Source organism: Opisthocomus hoazin, chromosome 2, assembly GCF_030867145.1.
Source record: "Opisthocomus hoazin isolate bOpiHoa1 chromosome 2, bOpiHoa1.hap1, whole genome shotgun sequence".
Lineage (NCBI taxonomy): Eukaryota > Metazoa > Chordata > Aves > Opisthocomiformes > Opisthocomidae > Opisthocomus > Opisthocomus hoazin.
The window spans coordinates 62,453,899-62,478,941 of record NC_134415.1 but is presented as its reverse complement, the minus strand read 5'-3'; the positions used below and the strand labels follow the sequence as shown (position 1 = coordinate 62,478,941).

The following is a 25,043-nucleotide window of genomic DNA, read 5'->3' as shown; positions in this document are numbered from 1 at the left end:
GCCCCTAGTTTCCATTTGCTTTGAGTCTTGGACAAACATGGCTGGATTTACACGTGTGGGATAATCCTCACAAATTCAGTATGTCATGAACCTTGTTTGTCATTTTACACGTTTTGAAACAATGCCTTGTGACATGATTGTTCTCATTCAACAGTTTTGGAAAACTCTCAGTGCTTTTCCTATTTGTTTATATTTGTTGGTAAGTTCAATAATTCATTGTGGATTTCAGTTGCAGAGATGATTACCATAGATTTTCCTTCCCTGATCACATGCAGGTTTAAACCTGCCTTTACTTTGAGTAATATTTTACCTATATTTCACCTATCACTAAGTCTTGCCTTCCCCATCCATTGTAAATAATTTCTTAGTGTACTCAAAATGTAAAAGTTACATTTTGTTTCAGTCCAAAAGAACATTTTATTGCACACTGTGCATCACTCTCTGTGAAAGTTTTCTGTGGAAGCAAAGCGACGAATGTGTTACTAGAGTTGTTACTAAGAGAACTCTTACAGGAGCTGAAAGCAAACTGGCCTTGGGACTTTTTAGAATTTTTGCTGAGGAGAAGCAGCACATTCATAATCTTGCTTTAAGCTTTTCTCTCCTTTCATGGTGGGTAAGAACAAACCAGATAAAAGCCCGAAGTCTTGTCTGCTTCTTTTTCCTTCTTACCGTATTTTAAGATAATCCTTCATAAACTTCATTATATATACATTTCTTCATAACCTAGCACGTCCCCACAGGGCTCCAGTCTGATCAATCAGAGGGTCAGGTAGTCCCAATACATGGAAGTCCAGCTGGAAAATAAAACAAATGAAAAGATAAGAGTCTTCCAGCATGTAACTATTGGATCATTTAGTGAGGTTTATTTCCAGGCCTGAACCCACCTAACCATTTGTTAGCATGAAAAAAACTTGTGGGAACCCACTCTTACAGGAAAAAAAAACCAACATTAACTGAACTTGGCAGCAGCTTCTCATTTAGCAACAACCAAAAATGAGGCACAAGCTTTGCAGTCTTTTACCTCATACATCCCCTTCAAAAGATACCCAGAGAATGTCAACAGTGCTTTGTCAATAGATGTTCGTCCACTGTGACCTGAGTTCACCGGGTTTTCAAAAAGCTCAGTGTGGGTAGAGGAGAAGCAGCTCTCAAGTGCAGACAGAACTAGCACTCTCCAGGTCCTTGGCCGCTCTTCCTGAATTCTGACATTTTGGGAATTATAATGCCAAAATTCCAGAAACTGCAATGGGAATTAAGATACCTATTCAGTCATGCACAATGGAAAAGAAGCTATTGCAAATAATACCATATGGTTCTTTTTTCTCCTACAGCTCTTTCAATTGACAAAAAAATCACCCTCTTGACTGTTCTAGATGAGAGCAAATCTCGTTAAATCTATACAACATGGCTCGGAATGTGGTATCCTTTCCTTTAACTACTATGCTGAATGTCCTTTCTTGTAACTGCTGTACTGAATGCACAGCCCGTGAGTTAGTAAGAAGACAGACTTAGCTACTATAGGTTTCGAGTTAGTAAAAAAGCCCCGGAGTAAAACGGCAAATGAACCAGCACAGATGCTGCAAACCTGTTCCAGCTGTGCCCTGCCAAACCTGGAGGAAACTTTCTATATGGAGAAACAGGGAGTATAGGTCTGCCTCTTGTTGAGACTATTGATTTTGCGTGAGCGACCAAGAATAGTGGTTTTAGGGCACAAGATTCCATGTTTCCCAGCTCCGGGATGATCCAGCTTAGGAAGTTTTATGTCAGCTAAAAATTGGCTGGCAATTTGTTAAGAAAAAGCCACTTTATAGCGATAGGGCTTGCTTGAGGAAATTCTGGGAAATACTTTGAATTCATAAATGTTGGAATGTTATTACAGGTTAAAGCAGAACAGGAAAATTAAATGGCTCTTCTCTTTGAAACAGGGAAGGCAGGCTCAATGAGGGTGACACAGTTTGGTTAGGGGTCAGTAAGGTACAGGAACTGTTGCAGAGAAGAAAATAGAAACTGGGTTCTGCTACTGACCTGCTGAGCAATTGAGATCCTTTCATCACCTCCTCTGCCATAGTAATTCCTGTAAATTGCTAGTAATGCTGTCTTCCTAATAAAGCAGGTTAAGAGTAAGTGCTGGATCAGAACAGATCTTAGTCCTGTAACTTAAAGGCTTTGATTTGGGTCTTATACTTCATTGTGAGGTCTGACTGAAGATGCTGTAGTTAGGGTGGCTGTAAAACCTCTCTCTTGCTTAGCTAATGCCTAAATCTAGAAGTAACCAAGTTCCATAGATTTTCCGTATGGAAATTTCCCCAGCTTCTACATTTGTATCTGTTTTTTTCATATTTGTATTTCTGACCCAGGCTGTCTTGACGGGGGTTGATTTCTTTGCGCCTATTTCGTGCCTGCTCCAGTATTCCCTCACCCAAGGTCCAAAGAGGATTCTGTCTCTAAGCATTCTTAGAGATTGCTTATCAGTATTATACACAGTGCCCATGCTCCAAAAATTCAGCGTGCCGACTGTCAGCACACTCTGAGGAAAACCAGAGACCTGAGGGCTTTCACCTTCCCTCTAGAGGAGAGGGGAGCTAGGCTGGCTTGCCTCTGCAAAGGGTGAGTAGAAGGGAAGAAGGGGCTGGCATTACATACCTTCCCATCCTTCTGAGGGGGAATGGGGAGAGAAATATTAAGGAAGGAGCTCAGGGACCCAGTGACAGCAGGGAGTTTTGTACTGTCTGAAAGACACCTTGCTACCCCACCTAGCAGAGCGTTTAATAAGGCACCGTGCTCTGCAGGCAAGAGGGTTTGAAAACGCACCTAGCAGAAGGCGAAAGCCCAAGAAGGAGGCGAAGGGTCTCTAACGCATACTCCGAGCTGGCATTTGTTCTGGTTCCTTCCACAGAAGACAATTCCTCCTGCGTAAGCTCAATATGTTGATGGTGGTTGGCTTTGGGTGGAGCGGTGCTGAGTAAGCTGGTAGTTATGGATACCATTGAGGTATCTACCTTTCCCCATGTATTGCAGGTGATTGTGGGAGAATGGCACAAGGTTATGTGCTGTGGCAAACAGGAACCTAAAGATTGTATGTTGCCACACTTAATTATTAGTCACCTAGATTCCTTCTGCCTCTAGGTCTGCGTGCTTAGGAAGCAATGGTAAGCGTAAAAAAAAAACCCAGGGGTTTAAGCTTGGATATAGCTAACGTATGGAAACAAACACTTACCTGTCTGATTCGAGGCATTGAAGAGATCATGATCTATTAAATGAGACATCACTCCGACATGGAATCGCTCCAACATGGAGCCCCAGGGTGATGGTCTCTGAGCCCGTGTTGAGCCACAGACAGGAAAGGATTTGAGGAACGGAAATCTCCTGGGATGGAAATGGGCTTCCCATTAGATCTGTGCAATACCCTGATTTTAGGGTATGCAGACACACACACACACATGTTTTGGCTTTTCTTTTTCCAGCCACAGCCAAAATCTGGATTTTAAGACTAAGGAATGAAAGTATGTCACCTCTATCCTTTTCCACCCCCTGAAAAAATCCACAAACGCTACTTAAGGTTCTGAGTGAGAGCCGCAGAAGCTGGGTTCTTACAGCACTCCTTACTCAGAACACTCATTCCTTGTGCTTGGCAGCCTACCCAAAACTCTGTGATAATCTGGTCTGGTCCACCTCCAGTATCATCCTGCTCAATAAGGCACGAATCCCAGCATAAACTTACCGCTTAACAGAAGAGCACAGAAACATTCCTCACAAATCATATTTTGTTAAATTAACTTGCTCCAAGTAAATCTCAGTGGAATTATTTTGTCTGAAAACGGAGGCCATAGCTGTTTCCCAAAGACGTTTGATCCCAGGGCCCTTTTCTTAGAAGCTGTTCAGCTTGGACTATTTCTTCTCACCCGCTGTTGCAAGCTGCCACCCCCATGGCTCCGTTTTGATGGTAAAGCCTCCCCTAATCCCCGAGGGTCATGCCACGGGAAAGGAGGATAACCATGAATTCTCTCACGAGACTCCCCTCCCCTTCCTCCCACAGACCTGGCGCAGTAACGATCCTTTTATTTTCATGTGGCACCACCAGCTGCTGCCTAGTGGGCTCTGTGAGGGAAGACACCATTTGGATCCTCTCCAGTGCAGGAACTGTATTGTTTGGGCTGTCCTTTCTATTACCAACCCTGGTATTTCCCAGGCTCTCCCCTGCCCCGTATATTTTCCATTTAGTGGGTTGTCACTCGCCTTGTTCTGCGCCTCCCGGTTCCCGTCTGACCCACCAGCCAGACGCCGGGTGAAGCGGGGGTGCTGCAGACAGCAGCCTGGCTACAGGCTGCGCGATTCCCTTCGCCGTACAGCTCAGCCACATGCCACCGCCGGCGCAGCGGAAGAGCCGCGTCCCACGGGCCGTTGCCCACGGCTGCGTAAACACAATGCGCTCTTGCGACCGGCCGAGCGAGGAGATGCTGCGCCGGCTGGGAGCATGTTCGGGGGTGAGGAGGGAGACGGAACAAGGGGCAGAGACACAGACTGTGTCGCCTTTGTATGCCAACACGTCGCTGGGTTACTGGCGTGGTCGTTTTCAGTCTTGACGAAAGATCAGGGCCAACCGAAGTACACTCTTTGCTTTCGAGTTTCTGAGCTTAGGTGGATTTTCAAGCTTTACCCTCTTGCTGCCGTTGCTGAAAATGTGCTTTAATACACTACGCAATCCCACTTTTTGTTAAGTAATTGTATCTCGCCACTTCGGACTCCCAAGAAACACGAGTGATCAGACACGAGAAGCGCCAGAGCCCACCGTCACCAGCACAGCAACTCATCCCCGGTGCCCCGGGCTGGAGGCAGAGGCCTCACCAAGACCACGCACGGCTGCCCCCGCTCTGGCTCCTCGCCTTCCCGCTGGGCCCCCGCCGCGGCCGGCGGCAGGGGCTCGCCCCGGCGGCCATGTTGCGGCAGGCAGGGCGGCGGGGCTCGGCGCCGGGTGTGAGGGTCTCCCGGCGCGGGGGGGGTTGTGGAGGAGAGGCGGCACAAGGAGGCCCAGCCGCGGCTCGGCCGTGCCCGGCGGGTGCCCGCGGCGGCGCCGCCCCCGCCCACCGGCACCTGTTGCCAGCCCCGCCCGCCTCTCGCCCCGCGGGGGCTGGCGGCTCCGGACCTGGGTCACCCCCTGCGCCCCGGGGGCGTCGCAGCGAGGCCGGCGGGGGCGCCCGGCGGCTGGGCGAGGCCGGCCCCGCGCTCGGAAGGCGCCGGGGGGAGCGGCGGGCAATGGCCGGCGGCGGTGAGTCACCGGCGCGGCCCCACCTGCGTACTTAACCGCCGCCGGGCGGCCGGCGCCGCACTCGTGGGCTGTGCTGCCGCCGGGAGCGCCTCCTTCCCCCTCACAGGGCGCTGGGCTGAGGCCAGGCAGCCGCTGCCTGAACGCGGGTCTCGGGAGCAGGGGAAGTACCGGCCGCCCTCAAGATGCCGAAGCCGGTAAGCGGGGCGCAAGGGGAAGGGACGGAGGGAGGGAGGCGCTCCGCGGGGCCGTGAGGGGCTGCCCGGGCGTCGGACGGGGCGGTCACCCCCTGGCTTTTCCCGGGGCGCTGCCGCCGAAGCCCCCGCGGCCCGAGCTGCCCTTGCCGGGACGGGGAGTTTGGCTCGGACACCCGCGGTGCGGGGCGGGGGGAGCCGCGGGCGGTCCCGAACCCGACGAGCGGCTGCTTTGGGCGGGAGGGCAGCAACGAGAGCGGCTTGCCTGAGGCGCTGCGGAGCGGCCCCGGAGCTCTGCCGGGCTCCGGGCCGGCCGGGGCCGCCTGCGGTGGGCCGGGCCGGGGGCAGGGAGGTGGCCGGGCCTCGCCTTGCCAGCGCCCGGCGAGGGGGGCGAGCAGCCTCGGAAGCGGTGCCGAGAGAGGGATTACCCCGTCCCCTGCGATGCTCCCGGTCTGGAAACGGGCAGACCTCCCGAGCGACTCTGGAAGGAGAGGTTTTGGGGCGCTCCCGCTGAGCGAGAGGCGGCGAAGCTGCGCTGGCTTCTCTTTGGTACTTGCGTGGCCCCTGTACTCATCTGCGGGAGGCGTCTGTTTCTCTGGAAGCACAGGAGAAACTCCCCCACTCCCCCCCGCTTTGTGGTCCAAAAGTTGAACCCCGTGGACCCTTAGTGCACCTCTCCACAGTGGTCTTGAACAGTCACTATCAAAAAACTGTTTCTTCTCTTTGTATCTCTTTTTTTTAACTGAACAAACTTGGCTGGCCTTATCATTCCTCTTTTTTTTTCTTGACGCCCCCAATTTTCTAGTGTTTTTTTGTTTGTTTGTTTGTTTTTCCTTGCTCTTTTGTTTTAAAATCTGCTACTATTCGGGTAGTTAAAAACAGCGATTCCCTCGAGGAGCTAACTGCCGAATGCAAAGCTTTGGGCAGTCGTGGGAGCAGCCGCACTTTGGAACGCTGAAGAGCGTGATTGGAGCAGATTGTGGTTGTTATCTGTTTTCAATAGAGGCAATATTTCTTAAAATGCAGTGCAGGGGAGGATTAATGTGAGGATTAGCTACACTCTGTGAAATGGGAGTAAACAAGATTATCTTTATGGTAATAAGCAATTCATATTTTACCACCGTAATGCTAAATTTGTTTAACTTAGCTTTCTATTTTCCCCCCAAAAGATCAGTGCTTAGGTCAACTTCTGTTGCAGTTTCTGTAAACTTACAAAAAAAAAAAAAAAGCGCTCAGTCCTTTCAAGAACTGTGAAATCTTCAGTCTTCCTGGGTGTATTTCATCAGTAGGAGGAGATATATTACTGTATTTAGAAAATGTATGCTGAAATGACCCCCCTGCAAGTGGGGGAGAAAATACACAATTTACAAAGCACGGATATAAAAGGTTGTGTGATAATAATCTCTCTCTGCCTTATTAGCCATTTGCTAATTGCAGAATGCTTTCTTGGAATATCCTGGTCAGAATAATCTGAAATCCTGGTTTAGGTCTAAATTTTGCTGGAAGCTGTGGATAGGTGTGGAAATAATCTTTAATCTCCTTAAAAAAAAAAAAAATTACAGCCATGTTCATCCTTTTGCCTATCATGGCTGTGCTCATATTCCCTCAGAGGTGGTGATTTTTATTGTTTTCTTGGCTGACTAGCTTGTGAACAACAAAGGTGGAAGGTGTAAACCACCTTCTACTGGGGAGGGACAGTTGTACGCTAATGATTTCTGAGCTGTGACCTACTGGCTGGGATTTATGGACAACACTCTGTGTCAATAGTTTGTACAATATAAGCATTTTTTTCCTAATCTGCTGTTCAGCAGGACTAACTGCCACCTTACTGTAAACAGTAAAGAGGAATTTTGCAGAGATTATTTTAATAAAATACCCTGTTTGGTCTGACTGCTTCAGACTGAGACTGGATTTGGATCTTTCCCAACCCAGCTCATTCAGTCTTAATGTGGCTAAGTAGGATTCCTGTCAGTTTGTAGGGTGCAGGGGTAGAGGGTGTAAAGCTGTCACCCGGAGGCAGAACTGTGCTTGGGATGAACTCGACAGCGGCCTTTGGCACGCGTGAGGAACGACAGCATAAACTCTTGGGATGCACAGGGAGGCAATTTTAGTTTCTGATAGGTATTTGACATGGGTACTAAATATTTATTGCCTGCACTTGTTTGCATGTGTCTTGTCAGCTTTGCGTAAGTACATGTGATGTTACTTGGCAGACTTCATGCTGCTGCGAGCGAAGTTTGACACGCTGGTCATTGGCTGTCATCGTGTTGTAAACAAAAGCAACATTTTGACACCACCCCCCCAAAAAACCCACTAAACTAAAGCTTCATATGAAGCTTTAATTTTAACAAAAATATGCAAGCACACACAAAGCTTACAGATAGTGTTTGGAATTTATTCTTTCACAATAAACAAATAGTAAATGCTAAAATGTTAGGGATTTTGTATTTTAATTGAGTACCAAAGTGAAGCGCTAGAAAGCCAACTGTATTCGATATTCTGTGGTAATATTTATTCACCATTAGTTGAATCTGATGCATGTCTACAGCACTTAAAATAAATTTTAGCAACAGTGTGGAAAATAGTTCGGGAATAAATGTATTTGTTAGTATAGGTAAGTGTTAATTTGTAATTTAACACGGACATTCTGCCATGTGTAACAGTTAAGAAGTAACAAAATCTCTTTGCGGTAAGCTCTAAATGTATAACTTCTTGCACCCGGTGCATAAGGATTTGTGGCTGGGGAGTTCATAAAAAGTTCAGATACATAATTTCCATCTAGTCTGTACAGAGGTTTATTAGGTTTCATAGGTGGTGAATTATTATATAAGGAAATGCAAGAGATGTCATCTTGTCCAAATCTTGCTGTGTTATCTGAAAGCAAGTGAAATGCTGAATAAACTTCTTTGCTCAGCCTTGCATCTTTTTGTTACTGGAGTGTCTGTGTGCTCTCTGCATTTTTCTTAGATGCATGTCACTAGTTTATTTCTGCTTGACTCATTGAATGGATGGTGTTTTAGCTGAATTATATCCTTTTGCAAAACAAACCAATCTAATAAATTGTGGCTAGAGCAGTGTGGCTGCAGGCTCGTGAACATTACTTACAGCAGGAGAAGGAAATGTGATCTCTGTTCTATAGACCTGTTAATTTGATCTGACCTGCCAGCATTCTCTGTCACTTTATCGAAAGTGGATTATTTTTGTTTCCTCTTGGGAGGAAAAAACCTAAAGCTTCTCAAGAAATGAAGTCAGCTTTGCAGTAGAGCATTTGTTGTAGTGTCACACAAGAACTTTTAATACTTATCTGCATGTGTATAAAACTGTAAAGAGAGGACAGTAGTAAATGCAGTCTAACAGCTTCTGGTGCTGAAGAGAAAATACAAGTGAATAATGTTGAGAGGCACCATTTTTTAATACTTTTCCTAGCGGCCTGTGGTCAGAAAACTGAGCATACTAATGAAATCTGCTAGTGCCGTGCCGTTGAGGTGGAGGTATTATTGACGCAGAGGGCCACCATATAAAGGGGATTGAAGGACTAGGTTAATAAGGTCTTATTGCTGTAGTTATGCTTGGGTAGGTGGGGGAAGAAAGTCCCTCACCATATAGGATAGAAGGGTATGGATTAGTCAGTAAGATGACTGTCATGTTGTCCGTATAGTCTGCAATGCATAGGGTTTCTCCAACGGAAAGCATTAATAGAAGGTGCTAGTGACATCTGTCATTGAAGATAGCTTGTACTTATCATTTGTGTCCAGGAGAGAGAAATGCAAAGCAGAATCTAGAGAAGTTTGAGAAACTTTTAAACATTAGAGCAGTTAAGTGTGTGTGGTGGGGTTTTTTTGTGGGTGGGTGGGAGTTCCATTCTCCCCTGTACTGGTCTTATTAGGAGACTGTCCTTGTCAAACTTTATCTTAAGGAATGTTAGGTCTTGGAATAATTTAATGATGCTGCCTATAGGAGTGGGGAACTAGAACTGATGACTCAGAAGGTTTTTCCCAGCTTTGTGTTGTTAATAATGTGCTAGTGTGTGCTAGGCACAAAGTGTGGTTAGACAGGTCCTCCGTGCCTGTTTGGTGTTGAATATATATGAATTCTGAACAAAGAACTTGAAGACAGCATGCAAATATTTTGCCAAACCTTTAGCTGTCTGCGAACAGGTTATGGGATTAAAATTCAACAAGTTATATGATAAGCAAGTGCAAAGATATGCAAGTTTAGTGACAGGAATTGATTCTAAATACAAATAATTAATAATAATAATTGTTCCCAGACGATCCCAATTTATTCTTGATCATGTGTCCTCTAACTACACATAGTAGTTTTATTTCAGAGTTCTTCACAGCAGATTTGCTATAACTGGACTGAAATAAAAAGATTTTTTCATATCCTTAAGTGCTCATAATTAATTAAAATACTCTTAGCTTATGGATAGCTATAGATTTAGTCAGGAGTAAAATTCTACCCTTTTCTTGTAAGCAGCAATTGCAGGGCATCAGATAATAAGGTGAATGGTGTACTTACTCAGTACCAAGAGATGTATACCCTGGTGCAAAATGGAAGTATAAGGAAGCTTCCAGTTGCCAAATGTGAGAACTCCCACTTAGAGCTGCAAAAGGAAAGTGGAGGATTCTATTAATAGTAAATTTAGGGAGTGGTTCACAGATGACTAAAACTATAAGAGAAGGAGCTCACAATTGTGCCAAAACCCTGAATTACCGCATGAGCTGAGTAAGCATTTCGGAGGGCAGTTTTTGTTCTGGGATATTAACTGCTGCAGAGAAATCAAGGGTATTAGCTGTTATGTTAGTCACTACTTAAAGAATTTCTTAGCCTTCTTAAAGGGCAGAGCGGGAGAGATAAGCCTTCCTGTTCTTCTCACTTCCTCTGCCCACATGAACGTCTTCCTCTGTCCACAAAAGAGCTGCGGTATGTCAAGACTTTTTGAGAATAAGACGTTTTGATGACCACTGAAGATTCCCGCATCAGTGTCATTCTTGTCTGGGACTCTGTGTCCAAAGAGCTTTATGCACACTGTAAATCCCATAATCACTCAGTTGACCTTGAAGGAAGGCAATGCTGCCTAAGATCACTGAACCACACTGCACACTGCGTTAAGTAATGTAATTTAGCTGTGTTGTGTGCTTGCTTTGAAGCCTGGTTTCACCATTAGGTAATGCTTAGCCTGTGAGCTGAGAAGCAAAGCTTTTTGCAGAAGCAACAGAAGTCTCTGTCTTATACTGAGCAGTGTATGGGATCCTTTTCGCTAGGAAAGGGAAAAATTTGTTGCTGTGTGAGGCTGGAAACAAGGCATAGCTGAGTCTAACAGCTAACCACACTGCCTCCATATTGCTCATCTGTTCAGATCCAGATTTTGTTTCTATTTCCTACTTCATAGGGGGGAAAAATGACCTGCAGCCTCTGCATCTGCTTTCTTCTTTGAGAAGGTGTGAGTAGCAGCTATTGTGCTCAGCTGGGACTGAGGAGCACCTAGTATATCGGCTGTCAATTAAAATAAAAATCCTGAGTCTAAGAATTAAAATGCAGGACTCTCATGACTCTCTTGAGTAAGCAAGAGAAATTGTTGCTTGATGACCAAGGACTTGTATTTGACTACCTACTGTGTAGGCTCAATGGGAGAGGTGCTGGCAACCCCACACGAGGTCTGTAGCCTTCTGCTAGCTGTGAGAAGGGAGCATAGAATCGCCCTGCTTGAGAAAGCGTTGTTGTGCACTTGCTTCTCCCTTCCACTTTCGTGAGCAAGTGCTCTAGCTGTTGTGTAAAACTCGGAGGCGTCACTACCGCCATCTCTTCCTCTCTTGATTTTTGCATGAAAATGTCCATGTTTGCTGTGGTTGTTCTAACCTCGGTGTGGAATGTGCGCAGAGAGGCTCCTCTGGGGAAGCAAGTGGATGGACATCCAGTTGATGAATCTTGAGCAGGCTTACGAAATGGATCCAGAGCTGCTCAGCTCTACCAAGAGACTACCGTTCTGCAGGTGCATAGAGCAGGTCTGTGAGCTGCCTGCTATCTGAAGAAGCAGAGATTAAAGAATCTCACGTTTGTATCGGGGTGCCTGAATTTAGCCTGTGTAGCCCAGTAGAGGACTTCAAAGTCTGTACTGTAGGATCTGGGCTTCAGATTTGTTTGTGGGAGCTAAAGTTATTCTTTAACACCTAGCTGAACACACTTTAATCATGAAAACTTAGCTTGCTTAACTTTTTGTCTTTGTAGAGATAAGTGATTATGGAAAGTTCCTGGTGCACGAAGCAAGTGGTGTGAATTGGTGGACCTATTTGTGTTATTGATGTTTGGTGATCTCAGTGTGGGAAAGAATAACTTTGCCCTTTAGAAACTGATACAGCTGTGCAGGAAAACTTTTGAAAGTTACTTTTTCTACACACACACACCACACACTCCTCCCCCCCCCCATGCTGTGGGTATGCTTTGGGAATCACTGGTGCATGTTGGTTTGCCATCACACTTCTACAGTGAAGGGCCTGTGAAGAGTTTCATCTAAAGCTGTTTTAGGGGTCAGGAAGGAGTATTTTGCTGATCCTTCCAATCACGTTTCCTGTATGATCTATAACTTCTCGAGAGCAGTCTCTGTGCTTAGGTGACGTTCCAGGACTTGCAATGACCTACCTTTATCTGGGAGCAAATAGTACCTGTTGCATACTGTTTGAAGTACCTTGTTGGGAAGTGTAAGCATTATAGTGTATTGGATGTAGATCAGGTTATTAAGTTATCAGAGGTGATCACGTCACATAATCCCACTCATAACTTTTCACAAATGCAATGTGGTACTGTTCCACTGAAGACCATGGGGTAAAATGAAACAGCGTCCTTATGGAACAGGTAAAACAGAAGGCTGGTGTATTGAATCAATAAATCCCGCTTTGACAAACGGATTTGTATCTAGAATGCAGAATGGACATGCATCCTTACTGGACCTTGTGTGACCTGTTACATCACTACTTCTCCTGAAGTAAATGGAGTTCCTGTTCATTCTGCACTTTGACTTCTATAAGAACATGGCTGACCTTGCTAGGTCAGGCAGAAAGCCCCTGTCATCTAATAATATACTTCTGATGTTGGCCAAAAGCTGATGCCCGAGGAATAGTGTTTCAACGATACGCACCATTGCTTTCCTCTGAGCTGCTGAGGTATTGGAGGCTTAAAGTCCCTATATAATGAGTTACTAAATGGACTTCTGTGAACTTGTCCAGTCTCCCCTTGAAACCATGTGAACTCCAGCATCCACAGTATAACAAAGTCTGTCCTAGATAACCTTCATGTTGTTTGGAAAGTTATCTACAAAACTCCTTGCTACAGCACTATTTGAAAAACTTTCTTCTTGTTTGGAGTGTTGATGCCCTGTAGTTATTCTATCAGTAGAGCAATGAACATCAGGTCCTTGTCCACACTGTTCATGTAGCTCATGAATTTATATCCTCTTATGTCCTAGCCTTAGTTAATTTTCTTCCAAACTGAGAAGTCCTAACCAGCTTAGTTGATTCTTGCATGGAAATTATTCTGTGCATTTGAATATCCTTTAGCTTCTTCCAGTTTGCATCTGATGAAAATACTGCTTTGCATCCTGCAGTGTCTCCATCTGGGAAGAGTACAGTGGCTGAGAACATTTCTCCAGCGGTTGGTTCTTGGCCCACTTAAACAATTAGGGCATAATACTGTGAGACAGGAAGTCAGACTCTCCTTGTGCTTGCACAGCTCGCCCTGCTCCAGTGAAACATGCTGCTCTTCCACCTCAGAAGAACAATTATTGTACCTTGTCTTGGTACTGTTCATGCAGGGCCTATTGAACATGTTGAGAGCCGTGCGCTGGCAGGCAGTGTTGTAGCCTGGTCTCCAGGTGAGTATCCGTCAGACCTATGACTCTTCAGAGTGGCGCTGGGTTTTCCATGCACACTGCTCTCTAGAACCTGTGCCTCTGCCTAAGCACTGGAAGAAAAGGAACCAGTATTGGAGCTCGGATTCAGGGGAAGCTCTGAGGCTCTTATGGCTTTTATTGAGATTATTCATGCCTTCAGACCCTGCCCCTGTTTGTTGTGACTTGGTATTGTGAAGTTCAGCTTTTGCATAAATTGTTGCATGCCTGTCATTTCAAAATGAAAAAGCCAGGCAGAGATATGAACTAGTGTTTGTGTTCTGGATCAAGACTATAAGATGCTCAGTTATTTTTTATTTTCCCTCGCGGGGATTGCAGAAGCTACTTTATGTAGCTGACTCACATAAATATTGGAGATGTTAAATTGTTTAAAAGACACTGAAATTATAATAAAACTGAAATCTTAAACGCCTGTATTACCTGCACTTGGCCCCATGCTGATGTTTGTGATGGAAGACCACAAAAGATGGTCTGATTCATTCTGGACTCTGACTTCTTGAGATAAATCTTGTTTGAGGATTGGTTGAGCAGCTTGCTTTCAACTTCATGTGTAAAACCTTAGTCTTGCAACTTCATTTTGTTTAATTAGATGAACAGCTGTCATCATAAAGCAGTCTGTGTATGAAGGAGTTGGATGCAGTGGCCTAGAGCTTCCCTCTGTATTTATCCTGTAGGTACAAAGGACCCATTGTTGCTGCAGTCTGCGTTCCTAAGTCCATCGGAGCATCATCCACGGAGAGCAGATGGCTCCTTCAGGCAGTGGTGCTGCGCTGAGTCTGCTGTCAGTGGCTGTGCGTTTGTTTTTAAAGAACAGACTGCTGCTTATACACAGATATTCTGACAATGCTAATAGAGTATTATACAGCACCAGAGAGTCTTTAAAGTGAATGTATTTGAACAGAACACCATAAACCCTCCTGCCACTTCTTAGGCTTGTCTATGTTCAGAGTAAGCTGTTGCTACAGCCCTGAGGGAAAATAAGAGCAAGTGTTTTGCATGAAAAACATCTGGGCTCCCTAAGCATACGGGGCTTTGTTTAAGGGCAATATCCTGGAGCCTCTCAGGTTTAAACTGCATTGCTTCATGTCTTGTTGGAACGTAGGGCTGCCCCTAGTTAATCTTAGATTTTAAAAAATTTGAATTTAAAATTTGAAAAAGTCCTCCGTCTCTCAATTTTTTCAACGTCTTCCAAACTCAAGACAGAATGATGCTGTTTGATTGTTAGGGAGGAGCTGCAGAAAACTTTGGTGGGTGGAGAAAGATTTCTTTTTTAATTTGGGAAGAGCACTTGCTTGGTTTTGCTGTTTCCCTGAGCAGTTAATGTTAACTCTACAGAGCTGACCAGAGATGGAGAATGCTGGAAGCCTGGCTGAAGTCTAGTCATTTGGGAACCAGGGCCATCAGAGATGCAGGGTTACGTGCGCTTGCCATACCTGCATGACATCTTCATGATCTTCTGGCATGCAGAGTGTTATTGCTGCACCTAAGATAAAGAACTGAATTACAGCTATGGCTGCTTCTCAGCTTTTTATGCAGATGACTGCTACGTGGTTATTATATGCTGACAGAAGATATATCAGGCTTTGGTTAAGGAAACTGAGATAGGCATGTAATTTAGTATGGCATCTTCTTCTGCACAAATAAACTATAACATAAATTCAAACTTTTTTTAGGATTACCTTCATGTTTAATTATTAGGAAGGTTTCACGCGGTCTCACAAAGAAGAGTCAGGTGACCTGGCTGCAAAACCAGAATCAATGGGCTGGCTTTCTGATGATCTGTTTGTGTATGCTGGTGGGGAGGGGGAGGTTTGTTCTGAAAATTCAACCTGCTTTGCTAAAACTGGAATTTCTGGATGACTTCCCAGATCTGGATAGTCAAGGTTTTCCTGCCCACATGAATCCCCCCTACTCACTTCATCCTAAAGAGTCTCTAGCTTTCAGATTTCACTTCAAAATTATTCTTGGCTTCCCCTCAAAGCACTTTTTCTCTCATTAGAAAAACTTCCACAGAAGTTGTTATAAGGCTTTTTCACCTTACATGAGAGCAGCAAATACCTGGGCTCCTATTTGCCTTGAGTAAACTTAAGAAATTTTTAAGTATAGCTGATATAGTTATTGCTGCTTAAATACTGAGGATTACTACCAAAAAAAATGTGATTGTACAAGCTGTTGCATTGAAGTTGACTAGTAGTTAAGGCTAACAACTGTACTGGACAATTTTAAACTAACTACTAGCTTTCTAGATTATTATATATGACTGTATTTACCCTCAGTAGTATTTCCCGCTCTCATGGGAAGGTGAGCAAGGTTTTAAGGAACAAAGACCAGCCTATTCAACTCTGATTTTACCTGTTGCAAATGTAGCAGTACCTAACTCTGCTTCATAGACTCGGAGGAATTCCAGTGGAAGGTGACTTAATGTTCCTATTTATTTGCAATGAGGAAGCAATGTTTAACGTGGTGAGATTTGAAATGGAACACGTCCTACAGTTTGCACTCAGGTCCTTTTGATTTAACATGGTATGCTGAGAAACCGGGTCAGTTAAATCAGTGCAATGAGCTTGTCCTGTCAGTCAAGTGGATGCCAATCAGGCCGTCCCCTATTCGTGTTTTGTGAGCTGGTGAGGCTGTTTTCTGCCTTGTTAGCAAACTGTGTGCTCTGCAGTGTGGAAGGGAACACACAGGACTATTCTGCTGAGCTGCCGTTGCCCTTTCTGAAATGCTAAGTGTTGGGCAGGTAGTGCAGCAAGGATGCTGGCATGGGAGCAGGGAAGGAGCGTATGGATTGTACTGACAGGGTTGCTTCAGGGTTATGCTGTACATCTCTCTCCTGCTCTCATAGGAATCATTCTCCTTCCCATGGAAGAGAAATTGCAGGTTTGTCATTTGCCTTCTAGTTTTAGCTTCTTGGAGATGCTTTAAGTGATAGAAATGTAGCACTGGGGAAGACCTGAATCTGCGTTGTCTGAAGGCTGCATGGAAGTGATTGTATAGTATCCCACTATCTTACCATTCCAGCAATTATGGTTTCTTTTCCTGTTACCCAGCCAGCAAAGTGAGAGGGTTTTCTGGTGTTTTCCTCCTTGTGGGTTTAAAAGTTGCTGTGTTCTCTGGAAACGCTTCATGTTTCAGATGACTCCCATTTGGAAGAGATCAGTGCCGTGCTAACAAATCAACTCCAGTTTGAAACAAACAACAACAAAAAAACCCCAAACCAAAACAAAAAGACCCCAAAACACAACCAACCCCCAAACACCTGAGGTGCAGCTTAGTGCAGACTTTCTTTCATTAACTTGCTCCTTTCAAGAAAAAAAAAAGCATCCAAATTTGGGTGACAGCATTCCAACTGGCAAGTCATCAGGCAAACAGAACAGAATAGTCACCTTCTGTAATGTTTCCGGTGACAAATACACTCAAGAATGTAATTTTTCCTTCTATGCAATAGCATCACACCAGGAAATGTGGTGTTTTTCTGGGGATTATAATAGACCACATCCTTGTCTACAGTCCTGCTATAGCCCATTGTTTGCAAGCCTGTAATTTGTTCATCTCTTTGTCTGCCTCTTGTGCATTCTCACCTCTTCAAGTGTAACTCCTGTAACTATCTATCAGACCTACCAAGGTCTTTGAATTCTAGCCCAGTCCTCCTAAACAGTTTTTTAGTTCTTGACTGTGCGCTGTTTGTGGATGTGTAAGTATGCTTGCCTTCCAGGGACCGTAAGATTACTTAACTGCATTTTCTCACTCCCTCTGCCCCACCACACACATCCCCTTTTCAAGGCCTTGACCTGCCATGAACATGTCAGGGTAGTGTCACTACAGTCGCTCTAGGAAGATGAAGATGCTGAATCCAACTGGGAGAGAGGTCGTTCTTTGGCAATCCTGCAGCAGCGAATAGAATTGATCACTGGCTTGACATTCGTGATATTCTCTTGCTTTGACAGAAGCTATGGAGACTTTAGGTGCACAACTTGTCATTCAGTTGTAGTTTCATATGGGTCAGATTGGTTGCATATCTAGTCTGTCATATGGGACCACATCATATATGTTACTAGATGAGATCTGATCCATCAGGCAGGTTATTCTGTCAGAGAAGAAACAGAATTGGCTGTAAGCGCTGTGTTCTTGGCATAGAATCGTAGAATATCTCAAATTGGAAGGGACCCGTAAGGATCCTCGAGTCCAGCTTCCTGCTCCTTGCTGGACTACCCCAAACTAAACCATATGACTAAGATGTATGCATTGGTGTTTATAAGTACTAAAGAATAGTATAATAAGTTGAACTAATATCTATCCAGTATCTTGGGTTATTCCAGCTACTTACCCTCCCAGAGCTGTCCTCTCTCCTCCACAGTCTCGGAACCTTTAGCTATTGACTTCAGCAACTTGCAGAGGACAGAGAAATGCAGACACTGAACTGTTAGCAGGTCAGCTCTGAGCTCTGGAGCCTCTAGGGCTTATTTTCCCAGAATCAAAGCTGAAAAATATCCCAAAATAGTTTCCAGGAGCTGGGACTATGGTTGCTCCATCAGTTAGCACAGTATCTTTCTTTATTGTTGGGCCTGGAACCAACAAACACTAATGCATGGAAGGTGGAAGAACAGAGAGCAGTTTCAGTGCCTTTCTGATGCTGCTATGTGCAATTGCTTTTCCTGTTACCAGATACCTAATCACTACACGTGTCTGTGAACAGGTCTGGTTGCTAAGGTTGAAATGAGATTACTTCGTCCATGCAGATGCATTGCAACTCAGGTCAAAAAGCTTGTTGTTATTTATTACAAGTGCAATAGCAGTTATCGCTTGTGTGGTGGAAGAGTAGACCTGCAGAAGTGAGGATGCAAGCTTAATACTGCTGCTTACTTAATAGAATTCTTAATACTACTGTTTTCTCTCATTTGCTGTTAAGGCTGCCATGTTCCTTCGGCACAAGCGCGTCCATGTGCTATCTGGTCAGTTTGCATAAGTGCAAGAAACCTTAACAGGCATGCATGCTGTTTTTCACAGTATGTGCTGTACAGGTGCAGCACTTCAAAAAAAAAAAAAAAAAAAAAAAAAAAAAAAAAAAACCAAAACAACAAAAAAAAAAACCTTTAACCCCTCTGTGCTATGTGGTCGATCTGCCTATGTGTGCTCACCGCTTGCCTGGGACTTCCAGACATCCAGTGACTGAAGAAAGAAGGCATGCCTATCTAGGTTTCACCATTATCATAGCACTAATTGCCTTTCCTTGGAAAGATAATTCACTAGCATTTGCGCTTGCAAACCTGCCATTTAAGAGACTCTGGTCTTTATCCCTCCTTGGAAAGAGGAAGAAAACATTCCTGAGCATTGTCTGAGGCATTTAGAGCTGCATAATGATAATGATACGTGACACGTCAAGTACTGGTTTGTCTTGTGCATATGGGTAAAAGTTGGTATTTACTGCCCTTTATCTTATGGATTCACTGGAAATAAATTGTATGGTAATTTAAAGGACTTGCACAACTTCATGGTTTCACTAAACTATTTCATTACGCAAGTGAACTTCAGGGGTATTGGATTTCATACATCAGTATGCAAAACATCCATGATGGCTTACTGTGTGTGAGGGCTGTGTGCTTTTTCCTGTTCCACCTGAGTTTGAGTGGAGTGGTTCAGTATCAGGAGGTTCACGGTCAACTTCAAAGATACCGTGTTGCCTGCAACTAGAGATGGATTCTGGACCAACAGGCTGTGTAGCTCAAGAGTCAGACTTTAAGAAAAAAAAAAACAAACCTACCTGTGCATGCACAGTGTCCAACACACCTGGAAACCGCGTTTCTGAGAGGGAGGGACTGAACAGGCAGTTGTCTTTGGTTCCTGTCTAGGCCTTGGATCTTCCACAGAGAAGCTGAGCCAGTTGGCAATGTGTTGTCTCCTGAAGAGACAATATTTTCTGAATGATTTTTAAATGGCACTTTCATTTTCTACCTTAAGTACTGTATGGTGTGCAGTCTCTGAAAGGCTGCAGTATCCCATGGATTAATCTACTGACTTAGCATTAGAAGAGATGTTGTTGTAACAAAACCCCAAAAAACATAAGAATAAATGCATGACTTGGGAGCACTACTAAGCCAAAAAGATCTGATTCCAACTGCTGTAACTTCTAGTACAGGAACTTTCTGCAGTGTTACAATTATTTAAACTATATTGTGCGGTTCTCTTTAGTTCCATCTTTCATTTTACTTCCACTTTCTTGTCCCAGCTGGAAATGTTATGGTTACAGTAACATGTTACAGTTCACCCTGATGAAGTCATGGAGTTTATGTGCAGTCATTCAGTGTAGTAAAGTCTTTGGTTTCTATTGTCTCTTATTATTTATGGAGCTTTTTTTTTAGTGCAAGTAGTATTGCCCTTTCAACAGCATGTTTTTTCCCCTCTGGATCAAATTTGTTAGCAATTTTATGCATCATAAGACAGGGGAAGATGAAAACCTCGTGTTCTGTAATGCTTTTGTAGGCTTAAGCAAAATTTCGAAGGCCCTGTTTGTCTTTATTTTTAAGTATGTTAGTCTCAGGCATAAAAGTATAATTGTAAAGTGTTTCGGCATCGGACTGTTGAAAAGGACGTTATATCTTACTGTCTAGGATTTTTAGCACGCTGTGTGCATTTAAAAACTCTCATTTCATGTATAGCAGCCAAGTGCTCTAAGCATCTGTGTTCTGAAACGATTAAAAACTGCTTTCTTTTTGGTTATGGCTTCAATTTTGTCCTGGGATGCTGCCTGGATTTGGTAGGGATCTCACAAATCACCTGCCTTGCTTATACAGGGTAAGCAGGACTTCACTTGTGAAAGTTGTCTGTGTCTTGCTCTTTTTGTTGCCAGTACAAATTAGTCCGAGTTGTTCCCTTTTCCTCTCCAACAATATCATGAATTGTTTAGTTTTGATTTAATCATCTTGGCTCCATGGGGAGTTCCATGTGGTCTGAGCTGAAAGCCAAACTTACCTTCTCTCAGGCTGACAGACATCAAGGTTTCTTCAGACTACCTAAACCAGGGTTTCCGAGTGGGTTAAGCTCCATTTGGTGCTTCACTACCAGCTTCTCTGGGGCTAAAAGCTTGTGTGGAGTTGTAGGTCACCTGTTTAGAAACACTGTTAAAACCATTATGTTCTTCTTGAAATCAAGGCAAATGTTTGGAGACAAGAAGCATGAGGACTTAACATGGTGGGAAGGATACTCCAAGGATTTTCCCAGGCAGTCATCCACTCATTGAAGTGATGACTGCTTGAGGCCCTGCCTCTTCTTGCTATGCCTGTGCTGTGGCTAGCAGTTTGTCTGAGGGCACACCAGGGAATCCCTCTGTATCCTGCTGGTCATTCAGCACTTTGAGAACACAGGAATTCACCTCTACCACACGCCCCAAGTGTCCTTGAAAGCTTTTGGATAACCAAGCAGTCATGTTTCTGCATGCTTATGGCTTTAAATGATTGAAGTGGAAAGCAGATGAATTAAATTTTTGGTCTTAATACTAAAATAATTCTTAAAAGATGTAGCAAGTAGATGGCTTTAAGACTAAACAGCTCACAATGTAACTGATCCTTTAGGAAAAGGACTGTATCCGAAAGGGTCTTTTAGGGTTGGAGTAATACAGGGTATTCCCCTAGACTAGGGAGTTTACCTTTTTTTTTTTTTTTAACTAGCAAATAACTGCTAAGGAGATAGAGCCAAAGATGAGTATACTAATACTGACTGGAATTCTGTGCTCAGCCAACATCCTGCAGGTTTTCTGGTAAGGAGTAGGAAGCACATCCTTTCAAGTTTTTAACTTGTAAAGTGATCCTTATTTTACGCCCACTGTGGTGTTTCAGCCAGGAGTACAAAGAACTTGCACAACACAAAACTGCGGATTACGAGCATATGTTTTCCTGAAGGGGGTAGAAAGGGCTTAGAATATGATTAGGGATTTATTGTTGAGAGGGATTAAGCAACAGGAGGTTGTTTTTTAAGGTCACTTCTTTGAGTTGCAGTCTTGCTGTTCCTGAGAATCTGATATCTGAACTTCCCCTCCCTTGCTACACTGGAAATGCTGTTTGGGAGACCTTTGGTTCTTCAGGTGAAGGAAGAAAGCCTTAAGTATACTTCCTTGCTCCTTTATGGATCCCAAATGCTACTGTTGGGAAAAGGAGCTCTTAGAAATCCTTTCTTGCTTGTTCTTTCCTGTTGCTTTTAGAGGAATCTTTTTAGAAAATCCGAGTTTAAAGGACACTGCTTGAAAGTGACAGGGCACCTAACCAGTCCTCTGGTTCAGTTCTGGGGTTCCATGCCTTGGCAACTGCCTTCAGTCACCTTTCTATAGGAGGGTCCTCTGTCATCTGGGAGAGAGCAGGAGAAAGAAACAACTCTATAAAGGCTAAAAGACAGCTGATGCCTTCATGTCTCACTAAAAAAGCAATGCAAAATTTTCTAATATATTTGACTAAAACTAGCTGAGGCAGCTTTAGTCACAGTTCTGTGTGAAGTGTAACACTGTTTTACCTGACATTTATCCTGGAGTTTACATATACATAATTAAGTGGCTGAAAACTACTGCAGTGTCAAGGTTTTGTAGTGAGTGATTCTGTTCCCCTTCTGCCCCTTCCTCTCGTTTCTTCAAATGTGTGCCTCTGCACTGGGCACTAGTGCTGCAGCTGTAGCAGGCTCTCCTGGTCTGTTAGCTCTGGCTTTCTGTAATGTGACATTCATAAAATGTCGGGAAGTTGTCATGAAATCTTACCTGCCTGTAGCTTACCTGTTGTCTGGCCTTGTATTCACATGTGCACTTTTTCTTCTCTTTCCTTTAAAATACCAAGCTACAAATCTAACTTGTTAGTAGAACTATACTACATGATCATCCCAGTTTGGGGTGTTTTTTATTTGTTTTGGGGTTGTCAGTTTTCTTGAGCCATGGTATAATATTGCAAGCAATATAGTCTCCTGTAATCGGAACAGTTGGAGATAATCCCTTCCTGATTTGCCATTTTGCTGGTCCTTATGCTATTCCCCGCAAGCTTAGTTGCTGCTTTTGCCTCCTGATTAACTGCTAATAGACTTTTTCTAGTCATTAAGCACTCTTGCCTTCTGCATATAATAGTAACCTCTGTCTTGAAGTCTACTTCTGCCATTGCACTAAATGTGGATGTTTCTTCACTAACAGCAATAGCTCAGTGAACTCTTGCCCTGTAGTATCATTCAATACCCATAACTGCTGGTTTTACTGCTGAGGACATTTTTATGAGGGGAAGAATGAACATTTATTAGGTTAATGCTGATTGTTCGTAAGAATAATCTGCAGCCTTTTGCCTTTAAAACCGCAGATTAATTCCAGCTCTAATATAAATGGAAGTTAAATTATAAGTCTTAAATTCAATTTAGTCATTAGGCCCTTTCGTAATCCAAGGGATAGCCTGCAGGCAGTTATGCTGTGCACTCTCAGGAGCCCTTATTCCAAGGGGTTTTAGGCCTGGAAACGGTCAGCTCTAAAATGCCCTCTTGTTTAACCAGAAGCTCAACCCAATCCTGTGCTGAGTAGCAAAACCTGCAGAGCAATCTAGATAAGACAGCGAAGTCAGTGCCCCAATCAAGTTTTCTGGTATGCTAACACAAATTTAGTTTGGGCTTAAGTGTGTATATTATAGAGGTTACGGTAGTGCATCAAATAGTGGAGACTATTGTACACAAAGTACTGTGTTAACACTAAGAAATAGCTTTCAATACATCTTAAACAATGCTTTTTGTTTTTCTCCTTAGATCAATGTTCGAGTTGTTACTATGGATGCAGAGCTGGAGTTTGCCATCCAGCCAAACACTACAGGCAAACAGCTGTTTGACCAGGTCAGTGAAGGGTTGGTATGGGCTCTTGTTGTTTAAGCTTGGAGTACATTTCAGGCTATAGTGTTTTCTTAAGACTGAATTCCAGTCCTACCGTCCTTTCTTCTCTCCAACTCCTAATCAAAGGGCCTTGGTCTGAACTAAGATCTCTAAATTCCATCGCAGTAAAAGAAAAAAAGCAAAAATCCTTGCAGGTATGTTATGTTCCAGTGAAACCTGTCTTCTAGCAACGGTGGGTGATGAAGTGTCATAAGGGATCTAAATCATTTAGACAGCAGAGGCAGTGTGTAAAAATGCACCTCTTGCTTTGAACTATAGCTTAGTTATTTAATTCTTAAATTCTGAAGTTGAAATGTTGTCCCTTTGCATAAAACTCCTCAGAATCAGGTCTTCACATGGCTGATGGAGGTGTAGCCATAGCTGCATTCATTACAGGAGCTGAGTTGGAGGTAGCCACTTGCCACAAGTGTTCAAGTTTGGCAAACTACTGGAAAACTAGAAGAGTTTGTGATCTCCGTGCAGCAACTATGATACCACACCTTGTGCAAAGCCCCTGTGCGGCAGGATGGAGCAGAGACTTGTCCAGCCTCCCTCTGGGGTTCCCAGGGAAGAGGAGGGCAGGAATAGCCAAGACTTCTCCCTCACTGTTCTTCTTCCTGCTATTATGTTAACAATGTACAGGTCTATTTGGAGATGAACCTGTGAAGGTCAGATGGAGACAACTAAAATAAACAAAGAGCACTTTGTAAAACTTTATTATTCTTTTCTTAAGTGGCTTGCTCTTATAAAACTGAAGCAAGGCCTGGATTTCAGCAGAAAAATTTAACTTGCTGTTCTAGAATTCAAAGAAAAAGTAAAATCTTGCTTCTAGCTATTCCTGCCAGAACCCTGAAAACTAAGAATTGATCTATGCAGACTTGAGCTACACATAAAGGTGCCTACGAAATGTGACAGGAGTTCCTTTGCCCTTGTCCCCTTGTCCCCTGCTAGCCTTGAGCTTTAACTCGGGTAGGCAGAACTGACTAAACAATGTCTATTCCTTTTAAGTTTTTGTTGGTACAATTTCTTGTTTCAGTGAGTTAGCTAGAACTTGCTAGGACTTATGACAACTGTGTAGTGAGAAGTAATTTTCAAAAAACAAAAAAAACTCCCCAAACCCACAAAAACCTAACACTACCCCACCCCCCAAAAAACCCAAACCAAAAACCAAACAACATTTAGTGGGTTCTTGGAGGGAGTGAACGGAGGAAACCAAATTACAATCACTGCAGAACTTCACAGTACAAAATAGAGTACTACAAATTGTGTTTAGCGTTAAATCTAACTTCATTTCCTTTTGCTTATTACTGATGTGGGATAAATGTCAAGTATTAATTGACTGGAAATTTGGTGAAGTGCATATGAAACCTGAATTTGTGTGGAGTCAGCATGTAGTGTTTGACCTTCCATTCCTGCTGACTACCCTTGCATCAGGGTAGCTTCCTCCCCCAGCTCCTTATGTTATCCCAAAACAGAGAACGCTGGTTTCATCTCTGAGGGTACAGAAATTCAAAAGACTGAAATCCAGGTTTTTGAAAGCAATGCCATAAGTCTGGCAGTGTAAGTATGTCCTGTGTTCTTTATGACAAGGATTCAATAAGGACTTTTTCTCCACCTGTATATTCACTGATGTTTACATCTGTTAAGAGTCAAAGTCGTCTGTCTGACAGAAGAGCTACTACTTTCCTGACCTCCAGTTGAGAAGCACAAAATCCTGAGAACATGGAAAAAGGCAGGATGCTTCAGACCCAAGATACTTCTAACTTGCTGTCTAGGTAGTTTTGGACTTCTGACGACTGCTTGTTGCAGC

General features: G+C 43.8%; 1 protein-coding gene across 1 annotated transcript in view; it reads left to right on the top strand.

Moving 5' to 3' along the window:
- Window positions 1-5,360: 5,360 nt before the first annotated feature.
- Window positions 5,361-25,043, top strand: part of EZR (ezrin) — a 37,205-nt gene continuing 17,522 nt past the window's right edge. The window contains exons 1-2 of the mRNA XM_075413878.1: window positions 5,361-5,460; window positions 23,114-23,197. Of these exons, the coding sequence (XP_075269993.1) occupies window positions 5,449-5,460; window positions 23,114-23,197 (96 nt within the window). The 5' untranslated portion in view covers window positions 5,361-5,448. The remainder of the gene's footprint in view (window positions 5,461-23,113; window positions 23,198-25,043) is intronic.